Source organism: Salminus brasiliensis, chromosome 25, assembly GCF_030463535.1.
Source record: "Salminus brasiliensis chromosome 25, fSalBra1.hap2, whole genome shotgun sequence".
Taxonomy (NCBI): Eukaryota; Metazoa; Chordata; class Actinopteri; order Characiformes; family Bryconidae; genus Salminus; species Salminus brasiliensis.
In genome coordinates, this window is record NC_132902.1 from 17,012,224 (window position 1) to 17,029,568 (window position 17,345).

General features: G+C 40.6%; 1 protein-coding gene across 2 annotated transcripts in view; it reads right to left on the minus strand.

Annotated features, from left to right (window-relative positions):
* The window catches only part of fhod1 (formin homology 2 domain containing 1), a 74,896-nt gene extending 69,612 nt beyond the window's left edge, over positions 1-5,284 (minus strand). For both annotated transcript variants that reach the window (XM_072671073.1, XM_072671072.1), the window contains exons 1-2: positions 4,906-5,284; positions 1,567-1,673 (exon numbers count right to left, since the gene is read on the minus strand). In XM_072671073.1, the coding sequence (XP_072527174.1) occupies positions 1,567-1,673; positions 4,906-5,070 (272 nt within the window). In that variant the 5' untranslated portion in view covers positions 5,071-5,284. The remainder of the gene's footprint in view (positions 1-1,566; positions 1,674-4,905) is intronic.
* Between the last annotated feature and the right edge of the window lie 12,061 nt (positions 5,285-17,345).

Consider the following 17,345-nt stretch of genomic DNA (forward strand, 5'->3'; position numbering starts at 1 on the left):
CTGGTCTTTGCTGTTCACTTTCTCAGCAGAAAATGATGCCTTGGATTTCAGCATTTCATGTGAAGGGTACACATTCACTGTATCCCCTAGGAAGGGCCAGGACAGAAAGGGTCTTTGTTGCTGGGTGAGATGAGAATGCACAGCAGCCCAGATACATTTAAATCAGATTCACTTCATGTTCGCTTCTAGAATTGAGCTCATTGTGGTGAGAGAGAGAGACGAGTGTGCAAGAATGAGTTTGTGCGTGAGTGTATGAATAATATAAACACGCTGAAGTCAGGGAGATAGAAGGATATGAGCTAATCTCTTGGTCAGAGGATAGAACATTTAAGTAACTGAGAGCGAACAAACAAAGTAATGAGCAGCGAGACATAGCAACCAGTCCAAAATGAAAGTAAGAAAGAGCTTGCAATGCTGATTTATGCAAAAGAAGAGTCTCCAAAGTCACCGTCATGTTTTGTGTTTTATCATTTCACCACCTTTGACAAGGGCTTTGATTACATATAATTATTATATATAGTCAAAAGGGGGGGGTATGCAAAGAAGCTTCATGTAGAACTGCTATTCAGTTTTCCCTCAAGAAGCACCTTAAAGATCAGAAGGGGAAATTACTATACTTCTGGACCACACTGCTTCCACTTATAAAAGCAGTTATGTGGTTTTAACATTTGACCATTCAATTTTGTGGGGCAAGCAGTGTATTCAAAGGTCACATGAATGACAACGTTGGACGTGTGGTAAAGGATCAGAAGACTATTGGCTGCTTGCCAGGCTGCAATCACAGAAATTGAAAATAAATGACATCTCAATATAGAGTAAGTAAGCAGGGCACTCCAAACAGTTGCAGATCCCAAACTCAACACGAAAAAGCAAACACTAGCATTTGTACCTACTCTGTGTCCAGAGAACAGTCCCAAAATGTAGCCTGAAGCTTGATAGATTTAAACTGAAAGATACGAAGTTAGACAACACGTGCTTTCTTGTGTCTCTGACCACTAAATTACCAAGCGCCTCATGTGTTTATAAAAAAATCTCTTTGCTTTTTATTTATATTTCAAAAAAAAAAAAAAAAAAGGCCGGCCGCTGCTGTCATGCTCCGACAGTGAGGGTGACTCATGTGGTCCACTTACTCTCTCTGCCAAGACCTAAGATCAGAGTTCCATCCCTGACCACAAGTGTGTGTATGAAGGAGAGAGAAGTGTGTTTGGGTGTGTTTCTGAAGTACCATGGGCATTATGAGCCACTCTGCCCATCTCTCAGTTTACCCTTACCCTTGTAAAGCCCTGACTTTCCCCCAACATTACATAAACGCCGCCAGTTTTCCTTGGTGTGTTTAATTACATCGTCACCATCACAAAACCTGACATTTCCAAAACGGTAACTTGACAAGAGACATTAAAAAACAAATTTCCCAGAGTGAGCATAATAAAGTTCCAACGAAGAGAATTGGGTCTTAAAGAGCAGACAGGCAGAAAGGGAAAATAAAAATAAAAGCTGTAGAAGTGCAGAAGGTGTGCAGGATTGGCAGACCGTGAAAGAAAGTGAAAGTAAAGCATTAATCCTTACGCCACATCTTCGTAGAACTGCTCCAGTTCATCCCTCTGCTCTGCTAGTGAAGACTCCAGATCCAGGTAGTTTCCATTAGGAGCCACCTGCAGCGCACACTCTTCTAACTGTGGAGAGGAAGGGAGAGAGGTCCATGGTGTTACCGTTCCATAGGGCAACTGCAATGTTTAGCAATGTATTAAATGTGATTCTTAAATCAGACCTCAAAAAGATCCTCTGTGTACCAGATTTTACTCGAATTCCATGCATTGTGAATTTGGTTCGAGCAAAAATCTGGCAAAAGTCTTCAAGGGGGCCGGAGTACTGTTTAATTGCATGAAAACACCTATACCCTACATTTCATCGTCTAATCCGTTTATTGTGATTTTAAAATAATTGACATGCAAAAACTGAAGCCTCAATTTTGGCTACTCTGATCTGCTTCATTTAAACAAGCAACCCAAGGTAAAACACTCCTTATGACTTCAGTGTGAATGGGTGGCGCTAAACCGCTGTAAACTGATGTGAAATCATAAACACTTTAACAAACGTTTCTATTATACATCACTCATCATGTCTGGGGGGTTACGGTTAGATTTAGTTTTCCATAATCTAGAACCTTTTAAAAAAAATGGTGATAATCAATAATGTGACACAGGTAAAGACTAGCCTGTTTTACCCTCGCCAAACAACAAATTCACTGGGGAAAAAAAATTGCGATTTTTACAATGATAATCTGCATATTATATGCCATGATGTCAGGACTACAAAAACAAACACTGATTAAGAAACATATTGTGCAGTCCAACACAGTCAAACATGCTTCAGGGTTTCCTCCAAAGATTAATGTCTCTTTTGATCACATGTTATCACCTTTCATATCTGCAGTGCTTAAACTAATCAATCAAAACCAAACTGCATACGGAATAGCATGGCACTTCAATTATTGTTCATTTTGGCACAAGCAAAAGAGGCTTTATCAAGTCCCTGGGACACTGCACTGAGCGCATTCCAAAGATAATAATATGGGGACTGTTTAGAGCATCACTGCTTAAAAATGACTGGTACATTCGCCAAACAATACCACAAATGCCAGCTGAAAGAGCAGTCATAATCTCCTCATCGCGGACGATGAGAAACGTTTTAGGCATCATTATCCAGTCAAAACAGTCGCTGGAAGGAAGGACAGGGTTCTTCGGCTCTTATCTGGCCGCGTGTTTCCAATGTATTACGGCAGCTCTGCCACATTTTTCATTCTGCAGTAATAAGGGGGCTGATTGAGGAGGCCATTCCAGTGGGCCTTATCTTCTGCTTACAGATCCCACCCTTTCCGCATGCATCAAGGCAATTTAGCCTACAGCCACAAAGCTTTCTAACATCACAGCTAAATAAACAAACACAGAAACACACAGTAAAGTTCACTCAGCATATTGATGGTTATTTTATACTTTTTCTTTTTATATCTTTTATTACACCAGAAGCTCTTTAAGATTTTCAGTTGTGTTCATTCTAGAGCTAGATCTGCAGAAAGTATCCAGTTCAATAAGCAAGTACCAGGCTGACCATGATATTTTCAATACATACATATTTCCATGCATATAATCTAAAACATTCAGCGTTTAGACCACAAGTGTTCAATAGTACTGGTTGATTCTATATATAGTATAGAATGTATTTGTTTATTTATTTTAAAATAATGACCATGTAAACAACATTTAACCTCCGCCAATCAATTAACACCACATAACATGGTAAATTTAGGGAAGAAACCCTGAAAGAGGGTCCAAGACGACATTGCTTTCAATGGTACATTTACATTTAAGGCATTTACCAGACGCTCCTAGATCTTAAGGGATGGTGTGTCAAGCCGAGCCATGAAGCTCAAAGGGCTCTTGGTACTGATCGGCCTTTGACCACTGCCATTAAGAATGGATGGGCTGATCAATTCTTGGCTTTTTAGGCCAACTAACTACACCTGAATCAACAGTATTAGCAGGATCTAGTTAAAGTATAATCAAAAACAAGCCTACCTTACAAACTAAAGATAAACCCAAGTAAGGAAGCAGCAGTGTATGCACAAAACCACAAGGAGCACTGTACTGGTCCTCAAGGGCAAAAACAGGACGGACGTCCAATGTGGAGGGCATTTAACTTTCAGTTCCCTTTGCCTTGGTTTCAACATCATTCCCGACAACGTCTCAAGGCTTGCAAGGCAACAGACCAAAACACTTCTCTGGGTTCTCTGTCTGATAGAAAGGGATGCTCAATGAGGTAACAAGGTTTGGAGCACCTTGTATGAACCAACTGGCATAAATGAGAGAGGTTGTCGCCATCCTCCTCATGACCTCTTCAATAAGACAAAGCAAATCCCATCCAGCCATTCATCTAACCACTTCCTAGACCTTACAAAATCTGCCACTGTCTCTTAACATCAGCAAGCAATACTCAAGAAGTTAAACAGCTGGCAGGCGTTACGAAGAGGTGTGTGGGCTTCAGCACATCAGGTTCTTATACTTCAATTACAGCCATAATGGCTCTACCAAAATCACCACTTTAATTCCCTCAGTAAAATGTGTTCCTGACATTAGCATTTATCCTAGATTAACAGGCACTACTACAGCAGCTGCCCATCTCTTTTTCTCTGTGGAAAGAAGGAGGAAAGAGGCCAAAGCGCTCCTGTTAGGACGAGCAGCATAGACAGACACAGACATAATGTGCACTTCAGCAAAAGAGCACATAGATGCTGCATCACCTGGTTGCCAACAATGCATATACAGCCATGCAGTGGTCAATAATACTGCAGGATATTATTAAACAATTCCCAGAGGAACAACTAGCTGCTATTTACAAATCCATTGTAGAAGTGCTGGACAATGCACTGATTAACTCGGTGTATCGTGATGGCAATCAGTTTAAGTGATATTTCCATTTCTATATTAGTATTTAACAACAGTGGTGGATAATGAGCCTTACCATCCAGGACATACTGCCCCCAAGACAGCAGTGTTTCTTTGGCTAAGGGGTTTTAGTGGCTACTTCACTACTGTTACCCAAGACAGTCAAGTGCAGCGTCCTGCAGTGTCCTGCAGTGTCCTGCAGTGTCCTGCAGTGTGTGGCAGGTTTTCTTCTAGAAATGTGGTTCTTGGCTGCTTAACGTTCAGAATACTGTGAAAGATTGCTTTAAGGTAAGTTTGAGGAGGTAAAAGCAAGTCCAAACACAACAAGCTCATTTAACATTTAACAACGTTCATTAAACGTTAATAATGTTACCAAACATACTATGAAATGGTAAGACGACTGTGGCGACCCAACACCAAGCTGCACTACACACCGTTTGTGTATGAGAGAGTCTCGGTTTACCTTCAGAGGCGCCTGAAGCAGCTTATGGATCCCTGCTATCTGCTCGTTCAGCGGCAGGTTCTCGTGGAGCTCGTACTGGAGAGGTCTCCTGGGTTCGGGGAAGTTCGTACACACGAACGGGTCGGTATCCTCCAGGAACTGAACGCGACACGTTAACACTGCCATGGCTCACAGTCTGGCCAACAGTCCAAGAGCCAGAAGAAGAATCTAGCTAATATTTCCCCCGACTTTCAGTCTCCAGTTCCTCGTCCACGGCGTGTCATGGAGCCATTAGCCCCGATAAAAGCTGCCTCGCTCACCTGGCTGCAGTTAGCTAGTAATGGAAAGTGAAAACGTGGGACGAAGCACACAGCAAATGAGCAAATGGTGAGGGTGAGGGTGACCGTGTGTGTGTGTGTGTCTGTAACGCTGAACTCGACACGATAGGAAAGCTCAGCTCAACAGGACACTGTTATAAAGTGGGAAGAGCGCCGCCCATATCTCTCCCATTGATCATTAAAGAGGCAGCGTGCAGCCTAGACACGACCTTCTGTGAGAACGGGAGAGTGAGTTCAGCGCCTGCAGTTCTCGACACCTACCAGCGGTGGCGCTGCTACACAAACACGCGTAACTTTGCCATCAATGAAATGAATTGCAGTGTTTTAAACAATAAATAAATGAATAAATGAATAAAACAGGTTATTACAAGTCTGATAGCTGTAGTAAGTCATTCTAAACTAGAAACCGCACAACTACAGAGCCATCCCTGTACACAGGCTGTAAATCCCAAAGCTAGTTCTGTGTCCATACAGGGCTTCTAGTCATAGTGCTGGGCAAAACACTGACTAGCCCAGTGTACTGTGGTGTTAATGTTACGCAATATCTACCTTTGTATATTAGCCCAATACTCCAGAGGTGCATAGTGAGCCACACCATTTATGATATGCCGCCCCTAAAACAGCAGTGTTCCTTTACTCCTGTTATCCAAGACAGTCAAGTGCACTGGTGCTTCACACTGTTTTGAAATATAGGCTTAAAATAAACACATTTTTATTTCAGGAAATGGGTTTTCTGTCTGAAGGTGAGGTAATAGGCCCTTTGTCTAGCAAAATGTTCATTTTGTCTGATAGTAAATCCCAGTCTAACACAATGCAGAACTATGCAGACTACTGTATATTTGATTATGCAGAACACATATTTCTAATGGGGGAACATAAAAAAATCATTTACATTTAACCTTATTTTATAAAGTACCTTATACTTTTTTATATTTATATTTTATATTTATAAAGTACCTTATTTTTCCTGTTTACTTAAAATATTTTCTAGGTGTCACTAAGCATGATTTTTATTTTTCCTCAATTAATCGGAATGAGGAACGACTTAGTAGGCTATAATAAACCACATGTTAAAAATACTGATTATTACTTGTTCCAATGAAATTTTACTAAAGAAAAACTTTTGCATTTTAGATGGCACAGCAGGAAGTGCATATGATGCAAAACTGAAATTCCCACACCCTTTTACTTCCTCCGCTTACTATAGTTCATGATGGGGTCTAAGCTGCAGCTCCACACCAGGCCCCACAGTTTAATTGTTTATTGTTTCACAAATATCAACCACCACAAGACAATAGCAGAGCAGACACTATAGGTGGACTGCAGGTCCCGGCAAGACTCCCAACTTTCTGCATTCTCAGCTTCTGGTTGTCCTGTTGGTATGGAGGCATTTCAATATTCCCTTCATTTGTTATACAGCAGCTGTTTTCACCTCTCATTCCTGTTTCTTTCTGGCTGCCTCTTCTTTCTTGTTTTTTCCTCTCCTCCAGCTGTAAACTCAAGGAACAATCAATTCCACAATTCATTTAATCGAAGAAAATAATGAACACTGAACTCTTGTATGGAATTTAATTAGTATATTTATTTCTAAAAGTAACATAGTGACTGTAACACAAAACTAGAATAATAAAAGAGTGTAAGCTGAGTCCTAGTCTGTAGACAGTCATACACTCTGACTCACACAGAAGCTTCTCATACATTTTTCATGAGCTCTCATTTTCAAAAGTCTCACTCTTTCTATCCTTTGCTCTGCCTATGTAAGTCCTATGTACGTTTATTTTTTATATTTTATCTAAAACAATATATATATCAATCGTTCATTTAGAGATGAGTAAAAATGTAAACATCATATCATGGTAAACTGACATCTGCAGTATTAAACATGCATTCATGGCTAAATAGCACCCCCTTGTGGAGAACCTCTAGTTACTGAGAGAAATATATTTAAGGAAAGGAGGCAGTTCTACAGTGCAATTACAGACCATATGAAGCATAATTATACGAAATTATAATATGTAAATGTTCTAAAAAGCAAAGACAATGTATAGCCTAGCCAAGAGTACTAAAAAGGCAGATATTTATGTGGTAATACATGGATTCATAATAACCTTTCACAAATAAATAACATTCACAAGTCAAGACATTCACAAATGCACGTGTTTCTTTTCCACCTTACTACAGTGACAGTCCAGGATGGGTGTATGTAAACTTCCCACCCTCCGGCACATCTTAAAGCAGCCGGCACACCAGGGGACCTTGTGTGATCTGCATGAGTGCAAATTCAAATCTACATTAATATCTGGAAATAAAACTAACAGTAGTGTTAGTGGACTGTTCTCATGTGTGCTAAAAACAGTCCCACGTTACCTGAACTGTCCAGGGTGATAGATCCAGATCCAATAATCTAATTAATATACTGTATCTAATCTACACCTGAGATGTAGTTACATTTGCTTTTCTCTGCAGCTGTTGTGATTTTAGTCTGAGCTCTCTTCTGGGTGTTTACCCATGGCCCACGTTTTTACATGTCTCGTGCGTATTTACGCATCTGGTGCTCTTTTACATGTCACGTACGCGTCTCGTGCGTTGGCATGGCACAAGACCAGCCTTTTCTGGTTTCAGACAGTTTAAGCATTTTCTTCACACGTGTGTTTTCAGTGTATTTAAAAAAAAAAAAGTGCATATTTATAGACATTAAACCCAAAATCAGCTGTAAATGTAACCCCAGTCCAGATAGATCACTCTCTGAGGAGGAATAATATTATAGTTACTTGCCCTAATTTACATAGCTATAAAAAAAATAACATTTTTAATCAATTTTATTGTTGAAAATGACTGCACATGTAAAAACGTGAAAAATGGCAAAAAATAGGGTAGATAGGATATGTGGAATAAGCTGCACATGAAGCAATGTTTTAAAAAAATTAAGTAGGCATTTTGTAGGGGAGCAAGATTTTGGTGATCCTTTTTAGACAACTGACAAAATTATATTCCCCTCTTAGGTATTAAGCATGAAACACACTAAATTTGTTTTGGTGACTTGAAAAATGAGACCAACAGTCGTATTGGAACAATCTGGCCAATTCTTTTTTTAATACTATACACTGAACACAGCTGGATTTGAGAAAAAAATGAAGAAATGTAATGTAATGTAATTCCCTGTGAAGGCTGGTGATGATGTCAGTGACTCTTGTTTTTGGGATTTTCTTTACAGTTTTCACAGAGTTTCTATCAAATGTCTGGTTATTAGTACACCAGTGGTTTATCTGATTTATCTGGTTTATCAGCAGGCACACCATTTGGCACGGCACACCATTTGGCACGGCACACCATCCAGCACATCCTAAAGCAAAAGTCACACTATCCGACACATCCAAAAGCAGCTGGCACACCATCCTGCACAGCACACTATTTGCCACGGCACATCATCTGGCACGGCACACTCTCCGGCACATCTTAAAGCTAAAGACACCATTTGGCACGGCACCCCATCTGACATTGCACACCATCGGGCACATCCTAAAGCAAAAGACAAACCACCCAGCACGGCACACTATCCGGCACGGCACACTATCTGGCATGGCATACCTTCTAGCACAGAACACCATTCGGCACGGAACACTAAAAAGCACAGCACACTCTCTGCACATTCTAAAGCAAAGAGCACACCATCCAATATGGCACGCCATCCGTCACACTTTAAAACAAAGAGCACACTATTCAGCACGGCGCACAGCTCGGCATGGCACACAGCTCGGCATGGCACACCATCGGGCACGACACACCATCTGGCACAGCACACTGTCCAGCATATCCTGAAGTAAAAGGCAAACCATTCGGCACGACACACCATCTGACACATCCTAGAGCAAAAAGCCCAGTCAAGTATTGTTCATGGCATACCTTCTGGCACGGCACATCATCTGGCACATTTTAAAGCAGCTGGCACACAGATGACAGCATTCACGGCACATTATAAGGCACAGAACACCATCTGGCATGGCACACTATCCGGCACGTCTAAAAGCATCCAGCACACAAACCATTACATTCTTAAGTTATTGGCACACCAATGGAGGTCAATTTAAAAAGCTTTTATTCCAAGTCATTTTGATAATAATGGAGAATAAAGGTTTGGATATGAGGAATGTACAGACAGAGCTGAGATTCACTTAAATCAAACAAAAAATAAATAAATAAACAAGCAGCTATAACTCGAGCCAAACTAAGGTCCTATTACCCATTTTAGCTCGCTTTCTGTCTTAATGATAACTTTTGAAGGGTGCGCTGATAACTTCAGTACTATAAGCAGTATAGAGCACATGTATCAAACTCAAGGCCGTCGCTTAACGGGTAACATAATCGGCATGAATTGTGGGAAATGGAGTTTATGGTCAATGCACGCTTTTAGACTTAATTATTAATTCTTATTAGTTCTTGCAGGACATGGGCTCGGAGCACGGAGACGTGCTGGACAATACGGAGATGCAGTGGCTGAGTAGGATTTTTTAAACTTAGGGAAGACATTGCTCTTTTCATGCAGAGTAAAGGAAAACCCATGTCCGAACTGTCAGATCCAAACTGGCTGTGTGACTTTGCGATGTTGTGCGACATGACCGAACATCTTGCCCAACTGAATCAGAAGCTTCAGGGACGCAAACAAGTCATCACACAGATGTCCGTCATGATCAGCGCTATCCAGCGTAAACTTGATCTATGGATGTGCCAGGTGAAACAGGGCAATCTTGCCCACTTTGTCAGAGCATCTCAGCCTCATTTCCCGGCGGTTTTTCATGTGCTCAGTTGGCTACCAAACTAAACCGGTTAATGAATGAGTTTGATCGGCGCTTCTGTGACTTTAGAGCCCAGCAGTCAGGCTGTGCCATCTTTGCCAATCCTTTCACCACCAACGCCTTCACTGCACTCCAACACCTTCAGATGTGTTTGATGATATTTTTCATATAAATTTCTTAACCTGACAAATTAACAGGATTTATGTTATGTTAACAGAGCAACAAGCAAACATATTTTTACATCTATGCAAATATTTATAAGTTGAATAAGTAATAAATTCAGAGTTATTTAACATTAACGAGTACTTACGTTTATTCATTACATTTGGTTACACTTATACAGTTACATCTGGCCCTTTGAGGGCAACCATTATGCTGATGTGGCCCTCTGTGAAAATGAGTTTGACACCCCTGGTATAGAGTGTGTAATACGTGTAGTCACACATTTGCTTGATGTGAGCTCTCTCCTGTGCGTATACTCATGGCCCACGTTTGTACACGTCTCGTGCGTATTTACACATTCAGTGCGCTTTTACGCGTCTCGTGCGTATTTACGCATTCAGTGCGCTTTTACGCGTCTCGTGCGTATTTACACATTCAGTGCGCTTTTACGCGTCTCGTGCGTATTTACGCATTCAGTGCGCTTTTACGCGCCTCGTGCGTATTTACGCATTCAGTGCGCTTTTACGCGTCGCGTGCGTATTTACACATTCAGTGCGCTTTTACGCGTCTCGTGCGTATTTACGCATTCAGTGCGCTTTTACGCGCCTCGTGCGTATTTACACATTCAGTGCGCTTTTACGTGGATTCATTTTATATCTAATTACTGTGATAGAAGAAACAATTACATTTAAAAATGCAGCTTTATGGGAGGAGGAAAAACCCTTCTGAACTTTCAATGGAAGTCAATGTAAAAACATTTTATCTCATGATGGAGATAAAAGGTTTGGATATGAGGAAATTATACACTGAGCTGAGACTCACTTAAAACAATAGGTCCTATTGCCTGTTTTAGCACGCTTTCTGACTATACGTTACTTTATAAAGAGTGCACTGATAACGCCGTCTATAAACAGTATAGAGCTGTATAGAGAGTGTTTCCGGGGACGTTTTGTAGTCTGCAGGAGTGAGTTTTCAGATGTAAAACACTGCGATGTTATAAATGCACTTTAAAATACTGATTTAGATCAATTTAAATAAAACTAACAGCAGTGTTAGTGGTCTGTTCTCATCTGTGCCAAAAAGAGTCCAGTGGTTTCCTAAATTGTCCAGGGTGACAGGGTCCAGATCCATTTTCCAAAAAGAACAGCGTTTGGCACAGAACACCATCAACTGCATTTCCTTGCAGTTGGCAGTTGGCACACCATCCGGCACATAATAAATAATTTGGGCACTTTTGCATCAGGCATTCTGAAGCAAAAAGCTCACCATATTGCATGGCACACTATCTGGCATAGCAGAAAACCCGGCACGTACACGACCCGGCACATACTAAAGCAAAAAGCACCTTATTTGGCATGAAATACCATATGGCACGGCACATCATCCGGAACACATCATCCAGCACATCCTGAAGCAAAAAGCACACCGTCTGGCATGGCACACCATATGGCACATCCTAAAGCAAAAATCAAAACACTTGGCACGGAACACCATCCAGCATGGTGTACATCCAAAAGCAGCTGGCACACCATCTAGCATGGCACATCATCTGGAATGGCACATCATCTGGTACATCTTAAAGCCAAAAGCACATCTGGCACGGCAAATCCTCCAGCACGGCACACTATCTGGCATGGCAGAAAACCTGACACAGCACATCATCCAGAACACCATCTGGCACGGCACACCATTCGGCACATCGTAAATCAGAAGACACAATATTTGGCCTGGAACACCATTGGCACACCATTAAGCATGGTGTACATGCTAAAGCAGCAGGCACTACACGTGGTATGACACCACCTGACACGGGCCACCTTACGGCACGGCAAAAAGCCCCTTATTTGGCATGGAATACCATATGGCATAGCCCATCATCCAACATGGTGTACACTCTAAAGCAGCCAACACACATCCAGCACACCATCTGGCATGGCAAATCACCCGGAATGGCAGAAAACACCATTGCACACTATTCGGCACAGCACACCATTCGGCACATCATAAATCAAAAGACATATTATTTAGCATTGCATACCATTCGGCATGGCACACCACTCAGCACATCCTAAAGCAAAATGCACATCATCTGGCACTTCCTAAAGCAGCTGGCATATTATCGGGCACGGTACACTGCCTAGCCCATCCTAAAGCAAAAAACACCTTATTTGGCATGGAATATCACAAGATCCGGTATGGCACATCATCCGGCAAATCCTAAAGGAAAAAGCACCTTATTTGGCATGGAATACCATATGGAATGGCACATCATCCAGCATGGTGTACACTCTAAACTGTGGCCAACACTGTTTTGGCACATTCTAAAAGTTCATCTCGCTCTTCATTTAAAACACTTTAGATATTTATTAAAAATATGTCAGTAAGTGCGTTCCTTGTTCATGGACGGTCCAGGAAAATGCATTTGCTGGTGCAGTTTAGAAACGATTTAGGTTAAATCAACTTAATTTCCAGTGAGAAAACATTAAAAACTGAAAATTGTTATTGTCTTAACATTTTTCACTGACTCAACTAATACAGTTACTAAAGGTTTAAGAATCAAAGTTAATTAACCTAAATTACATTTCATCCCTTTCACTGAAGAAATCACATCTTCCCAATGGAAACTTTACAGAAGAAGGAAAAACCTTCTGAACTTTCAATGAAAGTCAATTAAAAAAGATTTTGATAATGAGGGAAATAAAAGGTTTCGATATAAGAAATTCAGGGAGGAAGCAGAGATACACTTAAAAGAAAAATAAACATGCAGCTGTAACTAAACTCCATAACACAAAATCACAGGGCAGAGCCCAAACTATTGGGTCTTTGTTAGCTCAGCCATTGTGTGCTCACCGCGGTTTCCCCCCCCCATGTAAGACTTAGATGTAGAGGACCTTGTGTGATCTGCAGAAGTGTGGTTTCAGACTTAGACTGATGTTATGAGTGCACTTTCAAATCCAGATTAAGATCCGTTTAAATAAAACTTATGGCAGTGTTATTGGACTGTTCTCATGTGGGCCAAAATGAGTCCAGTGTTATCCTGAACTGTCCAGGGTGAGAGTCCAGATCCATTAATCAGATTAATATACAGTATTTAATCTACATCTGAGATGTAGTCACAGCGTTGCTTTTCTCTACAGCTGTTGTGGTTTCAGTCTGAGCTCTCTCCTGGGCGTTTACGCATGTGGCGTTTATTAATTTCCCATCTCTCTGCGCAGCCCTCTCCTCAGCGTTTACGCATGGTGCGCATTTTGACACCTGGTGCATTTTTAATTGTATTAAGTAATTAAGTAAAATTACCTTTTGTCCTTACACCATGTAACTAAAATATCTCCATATGTTAAAACAAGACAAGACAGAGGCAATTTCCTCTGCTTTTTTCCAATTACTGAAAAAACAATATTTATATTTAATAACCTCATCTTTTCATTCGAATAAATACCTTGAGGGCGTAGTGCACTTAATCTTTCTCTGAACAAACCTGCTCCCATACTAGTCAAACACATCAGAGATTGGGGAACAGTGTATGATAGGGGGTCCAACTCTGGTCAACTCTAGTGGTCTGGTGTTCAGAATATTTTGGCTGTAGCATAAATACCGGCCACGTGCTTCTAGACGGTGCAGACAGCAAGATTACCAGCTAACCTAGCTTAGCCTAGCTACAACCTAACCTAACCACCACTAGCACACTCAGCTCCCGGTAACTGTAAACAAGGACAAAAAAAAACACCCCAACAACAATGTAATATCTTAGTAAAAACATTTTTTACATATTTGAAGAAATGGGGGTTAAAACGTTCTTGAAACGTGTATAACTAAAGTGACATCTGAAATCTTCTGCATATATAAAGCGATTGTGGGTTAGGTTGTGGATCAGTTTACATGAGATGATAATCTGCAACCAAAATAAAAACATTTGGACGAATGTACAATGTACATTTACATTGTACACCAAAAACATTCCTCCACCTAATCCTTTTTTACCTGGAGTGAGCTCGAGCTCTAGAACTTCTTCACCTAGCAATCGATCAAATCTTCCACAACTCGCACGCTCTCAAAGACCGCTCCCAAAACAACAACCTAAATTTTCAACGATTCAATCTCATCAACTTCTACAGGTCAGTACAGACTGACAGGTCAGTACAGGTCAGTACAGACTACATTTCCTAACAAATAAATTTACTAACAAGGTAAATTTATTTGTATTGTTATGCCTGTCTGCATGTCATGTCTGCAGTTGACCTGGCCTAAATTGAGCCCACATGACACAACGGCCCACAAGGAAACACTGACTGTAAGGTATGTAGGCTTCAGGAGGCCTCATCAACTTCTACAGGTCAGTACAGACTACATTTCCTAAATGTTATTGGTTTTTTAAAAAAATAATAATTTTCTATTTTATTCACGATACAGGCTAATAATAAACGAACAGAACAGAATCTGATTCTAGTAAACATTGTTTACATGTAAATCTGATCACAGACTAGGGTTGCAAAATTTCAGGAATTTTCAAAGTTGGGCAATTGATTATGGGAATTAAAATGTGAATATTCAAAACTAAAGGTGAGAAACTTACAAATAGTTTGTAAAAAAAAAAAAAATACTGAAGCATAATATAATAAAATAATTACATATGATACCAAAACAATTGAATAGCGAAGCTGCTCCTCAATCCCAGGCACATGGCACATTACACACTGCAGGGCTAGTTATCTTATCTATCTTATCTAGTTATCTTCTTGCTAGCCTTTTTAAACTAGCCTCAAATGAAATTGCACATTAAGCTTTTCTAACTTACCAGATAGCTAGCAACAGTGAAATGATACCTTGATTTAATAGTTGCATAATGTTTCAGTGCCATTACTGTCAATAAAAATATAAACCTTAAACCAAAACTTACCTGACTTTAGGTAGCTAGTCCTTTGGTCGAAATGTGTGCTAGAAATAATCTGAACATATGCTAGACATGTGATGGAGGAATGAACAGTGAATCCATTTTATCCCCATTAATTCCCATAATTACCTGTTCATTTATTAATTCCCAAGGTAAATTTATTTGTATTGTTATGCCTTCATGTCTGCAAGGAAACACTGACTGTAAGGTATGTAGGCTTCAGGATGGTGTCCATGTATATTTAGTTACATACTTGACCAATTTGAACCCATCACATAACCAGTGATGGACAATTGGCAGAAAATATTTATATTCAAGTTTGTTTCCTGTAGAAAATGTATTTAGTTATTTTCTACAAAGAAATCACAATCTGAAGACAGTTAAGAGGGCAGGGATTGGCAGTATTTATGATTCCTACATTTAAATGTATAGGATTTTGTCATTAGTATTTGGTAGGCTTTAGTTGGGTGTATACTGTTACAGCACACCATCTATAATATGTAAATTATTCTTTTTCATCTTTTAAATGTCTTTGATATCTGAGCTGGCCAGGATGTTGGGAAAGTTCCTGTGTTGTCGTCACCTGATCAAGGACCTTTCCTGGTACAAACCTATGATGTGGCAACCACTTTTTCTATCTGGTTCGCTGGCATCGTCGCCACTTCCTCTGTCGAGGCAGCATCGTCTTCATCTACATGCTGTGCCGAGACACCATCTCACCAGAGATTGCCAGCAAGGAGGAACTGAAGGCCGTGCTGCTCAGCTGCCTTTATGTGTCCTGCGCCTACATGGGACATGCAGTTTTATACACAGCCAGGCCCTTCATGGTGGAAGCTGACAGGACGGCCTTTTGGAAGCAAACTCTGGGAATCACCAGACCCCTGAGTGGTCAGATGCTGCAGCTCAACAACAACCCACAGTTTTTTGCCTCGTCATTGCGGACCTAAAGAACAGGAAGGACCACTGAAGGATCTGTTTTTTTAAAAAAAGGACGGGATGCAACATTTAAATATCATCACCTTAATAATTTAGCTTTTAATTACTTTAATGAAATAGGCAGAGGTAATTAAAACTGAGGGATAAATAAGGATATGTCAATGGGCAAACTAGATTAAGGAATAAGTATTCTTAATTATCAGTTATCAGTCACAGTCAGCGTAAACCTGATTAACCTGAAGTGGCGTTACACATTTAAAATAGGTAAACTAGATAAAGAAGCTGAACTAAAATCTAGATATTAATAACATAGTAGCTGAAAGGTAAGTGGCTCTGGATAAGAGGATTTTATAAAATACACCAAGTATTTTATCACTAGGGTAAAGTTTCCCCATCATTGTTTACAATTTTTCAATGTATTCCTTCTTGTTATTTAGCAGTTCTCTGCATACGAGAGAGCTAGAACATGCACATTATTAGACCATTTAAATCCTTAAAACTGTTTTAACTATACGCTTCTGGGTGTTAATTATACATTTAATTAGCTAAATGAATAATTGTGGGCCAAGGCTAGCAGTATGAGAAAGTTGGCATCCCCTCTTACATTAAAGAAGCTTGAAGCAAATGAGGATATTTCAGCCACTGTGAGGACATTCTCTCCCCACAGTGAGATCCCTCTACTGCTAAACTGTCCTGTCGTGGGGAACAGCGATTGGACTTAATTCTAACCTTCAACCTCTAAACTCAACTCTGTCTGTAAAGTGTAAATAAAAATGTACCAATTACCACTCTAATTGTCCACATTTGGGCTCAAACAAACTCAAATACTGCAAATAAGAGACACAGAATGAATATTTGGCTTACACTAGACAGACATGCCTTAGCATCTGCTTCTAGTTCACATTACACAGAGCAAGCAGTATTTGGGTGGTGGGACGTCTCAGCACTGCCGTGACACCGGCATGGTATTAGTGGGTGTTGCACTGGTACTAGAGGATCAGACAGCAGTGCTGGAGGGTTTAATGCCTCATCTCACCACACTGGTGGACCGAATATAGTCCACTTACCAGAAATATCCAGCTGCGGGACTAGAGGATGGCCAACACATACTGTGCAGCAATAGATGAGCTTCTGTCTCTGACATTAAAACTACAGGGTGGACCAACTCGATAGAAGTGTCTGATAGAGTGAACAGGGTTTAAAAACTCCAGCAGCACTGCTGTGTCTGATCCACTCATACCTGCACAACACACCAACACCATGTCAGTGTCATTGCAGTGCTAAGAATGATCCACCACCCAAATAATACCTGCTCTGTGGGGGTCAGCCCGGTGGGATCCA